The 6,000-nt window shown below is 32.2% G+C and overlaps 1 protein-coding gene across 1 annotated transcript; it reads left to right on the top strand.

Annotated features, from left to right (window-relative positions):
• Positions 1 to 387: 387 nt before the first annotated feature.
• On the top strand, positions 388 to 1,332 carry LOC311618747 (olfactory receptor 6C2-like; the record flags this gene model as incomplete). The annotated part of the gene is made up of 1 exon (XM_084876327.1): positions 388 to 1,332. The coding sequence occupies one exon, from the start codon at positions 388 to 390 to the stop codon at positions 1,330 to 1,332; it is 945 nt and encodes a 314-aa protein (XP_084732453.1).
• Between the last annotated feature and the right edge of the window lie 4,668 nt (positions 1,333 to 6,000).

Below are 6,000 nucleotides of genomic sequence, written 5' to 3'. Positions count from 1 at the left end.
TAAAGTGGGCATTTTCATAAAACAAGATACACAAGGAGAACCTATTTTTTATTAATGGATGTCAGAAAAATATCAACACTTGAAATATTGATTGAATAGTAGGAACATTTGAGTTCCTTCTTAGTGTAGTATCACTGAAGATAATTCATCGACTGGACGATGAGGGAGGGAAGAGAAGACAATCATCATTTGTGTCAGCAACAAAGGTAACACACATATCAAGTAACGCACAGATTCAAGGGGGAAATGTGATGGGGAGTAGGGGCCAGCCACAGTGCTTAAGGTTGGTCATAAGAATTAAGTTTTAGAAGAGGTAAAATAAGCTATAATCCATCGGGACATTTCTCTGAATATCACATACAGATTGGAAGAAGGCGCAAGTCCGTGATGAGAAACGGTACAGTGACAACATTCATTCTGCTGGGACTGACAGAGGACCCTCAGCTGAAGGTTCTGATTTTTATCTTTCTATTTCTCACCTACACCCTGAGTGTAACTGGAAACCTGACCATCATCACACTAACATTTGTGGATTCTCACCTAAAAACACCGATGTACTTTTTCTTAAAAAATTTCTCCTTTTTGGAGATCTCATTCACATCTGCCTGTATTCCCAGGTTCATGTATAGTATTGCCTCAGGTGACAAGGTCATTACCTACAACGATTGTTTCACCCAAGTGTTTTTCACTGACCTCTGTGGAGTGACAGAATTTTTCCTTCTGGCCGCCATGTCCTATGACCGCTATGTGGCCATCTGCAAGCCCCTGCATTATACCACCATCATGAGCAGCAAGGTCTGCCAGACTCTCATCCTTGGCTGTTGGATGTCTGGTTTATGTGTCATAATGCCACCACTTAGCCTGGGTTTAACTCTAAAATTTTGTGACTCTAACAAAATTGATCATTTTACTTGTGATGCATTTCCCTTAGTGAAAATCTCATGTTCAGACACATGGCTCATCGAACAGACAGTCATAATCTGTGCTGTCCTGACCCTGAATATGACTCTTACTTGTGTTGTTCTGTCATATGCTTCCATTATCAAGACAATTCTGAGATTCCCTTCTGCTCAGCAAAGGAAAAAGGCCTTCTCCACCTGTTCTTCCCACATGATTGTGGTCTCCATCACCTATGGTACATGCATTTTCATCTATATGAATCCTGCAGCAAAGGAGCAAGTGACCATTAATAAAGTAGTTTCACTGCTCATTTCTTCTATTTCACCTGTGTTAAACCCATTTATTTATACACTGAGAAACAACCAAGTTAAGAAAGCCTTCAAGGATTTCATCAAAAGAATTATTTTGCTCTCTTCTAATAAAAGGAAATAATATTTTCAGACATCTCACAAACAAGGATACATTGTATTTTTGAAGTTTATAATCTTGTTTGTTTTTTAATAATATATACATGAGTTGAATTAATTTTCTCAACATTTCTTCAAACAAACTTTCAGTGAGCCTGACTCAAGCCATTTTATATCCTTATTTTTTCAAAACAATATCATGTTAATTTATTTTAAAAATATTTTTGAAAACTGATTAACTTCAGACTACTATTTCAATATATATTAAAGTAATTCCTCAGGAAAATGTAAAATAAAATGCTTTGTTGCTCTACTCAAAATGCATACAATAGTGATAACTAAACACATGTAAAAGAGTAATTTTATGTATAATGTCTAAAAATGATGAATAATCCAAGTTAAAGTGCATGTGAAAGAATTATAGCACTTCTAATATTGGGAAAACACCAGAAAATATTACTACCTTGAACACAAAAATACTGGTTAAAATGTAGTAAATATTCATTTGAATTTATAGCTGAATTCATTGCAAAGTTGTAAATAGGAGATGTCAGAATTGGTAGAGCAATAATGTATAAAATGACTTGTGGGTGCTCAGAAGATTATAGACTGGGGATGGAAATAGGAGATGGCATTACAGATCACAAGGTTTACGTTTAAAGTCTCAGGATTAGCCCTAACCGGTTTGGCTCAGTGGACAGAGCGTTGACCTGTGGACTGAAGGGTCCCAGATTCAATTCCGGTCAAGGGCATGTACTTTGGTTGCGGGCACATTCCCAGGGGGAGGTATGCAGGAGGCAGCTGATCAATGCTTCTCTCCCATCAATATTTCTAACTCTATCCTCTCCCTTCCTTTCCCTTCCTTTTATTATAATAAAATATAAATAAATAAATAGTCTCAGTATTAGTTCAGCACTTGAAATGACCCAATAGTTGCATATACAATGAAAGTTTGAACTAGAAAACTATGCTCATTTTCACAGAAGATCACATTTTTTTGTGAAAAGTATTTTTTGCTACTGATAAAGCTGTGAGCCAAGGCAAAAATATTCCCAGTGTATTTAATAATTGTGCCTACCTCTAACACAAATTAAGCTTTTATAATCCAAAATCTATTGTAATAATTTAAAATATGATATTTAAATAACTGAAAATTTTACACAAATATAGTTTCTTGAAAATTAAGGTGTTTACCTAAAATTAACTAATTGCTATCTGGAAAACAATGAAATGCAGATGTCATCACATATTTGGAGCACTGAAAAGCCATAGTCAAAAGGAATTCTGTCATTCTAAATCTATTCAGTAATTATAAAAAAGTAAACTTGATAAAAGAGAGGAACTTATCCTTATAAATTTGAAAAAATGAAAAATGAATATATAAAAGGAAAAAGTAACTTATTATGGGTAAAAAATGAAATTTATTATATAAGTTAAAGCAATTCAAAAGCCAGTTATTTGAGAAGTCCAATAGCACAGATAAAGTCCAATAAATACGAGAGATAAAAAATAAAAATCCTGCCGAAATCGTTTTGGCTCAGTGGTAGAGCGTCAGTCTGCGGACTGAAAGGTCCCGGGTTCAATTCCAGACAAGGGCATGTACCTTGGTTGCGGGCACATCCCCGGTAGGGGGTGTGCAAGAGGCAGCTGGTCGATGTTTCTCTCTCATCGACGTTTCTAGCTCTCTATCTCTCTCCCTTTCTCTCTGTAAAATATCAATAAAATATATTTTAAAATAAAAATCCTGCATATTTTATTGGAAAATCTTAGACATGTAATAAAAAGAAAATCATCAGATACATATAGGAGAGGATGAATAAAACTATCATATATTATGATTTTAAAGTCTTATTTTATTCATATTTTGCTTTTCTGAAATGGAGATTTGTCATACTTGGCATATACTATTGGTATAGTTCAATTGGCAACATTGTCAATTATTTTTTCATTGTTTGGATTACCTACATAAAGTCAGACTTTTGGTTTTTATTTGGTGTTTTATTTTTTAATGTATATATTTCTTATTGCTGATTACAGATGTCTTCCATAGCCCTTATCCTTACCCTCTCCTCCCAGCCCTACCCAACCCCGCCCCAGGTCTTCACCACCCCATTGCCTGTGTCCATGAGTTACGCATCTAAGTATATAAGTTCTTTGGTTTATCTCTTCTCATCCCCACATTGATGTATGTCAGTCTGTTCCATACCTCCATGCTTCAGGTCTTATTGTGTTGATCCAATTCATTTTGTTCATTAGATTCCACATGTGATATTTGTCTTTCTCTTTCTGGCTTATTTCGCTTAGCATAACAGTCTACAGGTCCATCCATGCTATCCCAATGGATAAGAAATCACTTTTTTTTACAGCTGCATAGTATTCCATTTTGTAAATGTCCCACAGCTTTTTTAACTATTCATCTACTGATGGGTCTTGTGCAGTTTCCAAATCTAGAAGATTAAAAGGTAAGCAAATTATGAACTTCAACAGATAGGTTTATTTTTTATTTTAAATTTATGAGTGCTAGGTTAGCTTGCTTCCATATCAAAAATAAATGATGCAATTATTTTTATGGAGATGTTGAAGGCTTTCTTCCCTTGCTTATTTTTCAGTGTATAAATAAATGGGTTTAACATAGTTGAAATAGAAGAAATGAACAGGAAACTACTTTATTATTGGTAACTTGTTCTTTTGGAATACCACAACAAAAACAAAAATGTGAATACCAGAGCTAATTAACAAGGTTTTAGCAAAACAAATTTTAAAAATTAATTCAAGGTATAGACAATATGACATAACATTTTGGAAAGACAAATAAGAATTACCAGAAAAGAGGCAAAGGCCCAGATATGTTACAATTCACATGGTAAAACAATAGAAAATCTCTTTATAATTTCAATTATCTAAACAAAAAAACTCTCCCTAATGAATTTTTTGAAATTTAACAAAATCTAAGTAAGACATCATATACCAAACTATTAAATAAATTCACTGATGAATACAGGTAGACTATTTCAAATGGAATTCAACAAAATACATGAAAATATACTATGATTTATCAATATTTATTTTAATTACACAAGGGTGAAGATACAAGATAGATAAGATAGATGATGATGATGATAGCTGATAGATAGATAGTAGATAGATAGATAATAAGTAGACCAAACAGAATTATATATATATATGTATATATATATATAAAGAAAATCAGGCTATATTTTACATACATATGTAAAATATAGCCTGATTTTTTTGTAACAACATTTAAAAAAAACATTCTATATAGGTTTTAATTAATAAATCAAACTATCACTGGATAAAAAACAGTATTTGCATTTAAAATTTTTAAAGTAAAATTAAAATGATAAACTATTAAAATAAGATTAAAATATCTGGAGAAAAACAATTGACATTAGTACATCAAACAGTAAAGCACCTGTACTCATCTTAACTGAAATAAAGAACTAAGTAAGAGTGCTCGCTTTTATCATTGATATTCAACATTCCATTGCCATCTTAGAAATTCCACAAGTTAAATAACAAAATAGTTCAGATTATTAACACAATGAAGTTATAAAAATACTCTATTTAGCAATTGTGAATGCCTACAATTTTTTTTCAAGTTCTTACATTTATGAAAGATAGATATGTCTGTCGAAACCGGTTTGGCTCAATGGATAGAGCATCGGCTTGGGGACTGGAGGGTCCCGGGTTCGTTCCGGTTGAGGGCATGTACCTTGGTTGCGGGCATATCCCCGGTAGGGGGTGTGCAAGAGGCGGCTGATCAATGACTCTCTCTCATAGATGATTCTAACTCTCTATCTCTCTCCCTTCCTCTCTGTACAAAATCAATAAAATATATTTTTTTAAAAAAAGATAGATATGTCTTACAATGATGGCATCTTAATATTGTGCATATTTTAATTACTAACATTTTTCACAAAATAATAACATGCACTCAAACAAACTCAATTAAATAAGGCATTTTCTTCCTAAAGCACTATTAGGGACCTAGAAAACATTAAAACTAGTAGGAAATTAAAGGACTTAATAAGAATATTTAGAAATTTGGATGAATAAAGGATGCATATAAACAAGTCAGTTGACAATATTTGCACTAGCAATAAGCCCCTACAAATCAAAGCCCAGGAATAAATTCCATTACGGAGTCAACATATTATACCATGAAATATCAATTTTTGCACTCAATATATAAATTTAGCACAACTTCAATTAGAATCAGCTTTTAAATTTTTCTCATTGCACAAATAATCTCTAAGTTAGTATGAAATTAACTTAATCTCTAATGTGGTATCTCTAAGGTAGTTAATAATTAAATCTCATAAAAGTACAACAATACATAAATGAAAATAAATATTAATGAATAGAAACTTCAAGAGAGAAGATAAAATTATGCAGTAAACAGATAAGATTATGAAAGTATACAAGTTGCCTTTATTTTTATATAAATATTTATGTTACTTTTATACAAAAGTGGGAAAATTTCAGTTCAGTAGGAAAAACATGTTTTATTTAATAAGTGTTTCAGTCACACACAAAAATCTCAAATGCAAAAATTTTACTTTTGATTCAGTTCACATAACAGGTTACATTCTAAATGTTTTTAGTTTTAAGTAGAAAAATAAACAAGAAAAGCCTTATTAAAAAATATATAAAGCCACAATAATATAGA

The sequence above is a fragment of the Pipistrellus hanaki genome (genome assembly GCF_964339955.1).
Source record: "Pipistrellus hanaki genome assembly, chromosome: 3".
Classification (NCBI taxonomy): Eukaryota; Metazoa; Chordata; class Mammalia; order Chiroptera; family Vespertilionidae; genus Pipistrellus; species Pipistrellus hanaki.
Note: the sequence above shows the minus strand (reverse complement) of the source record. Positions and strands in the feature narration are given on the sequence as shown.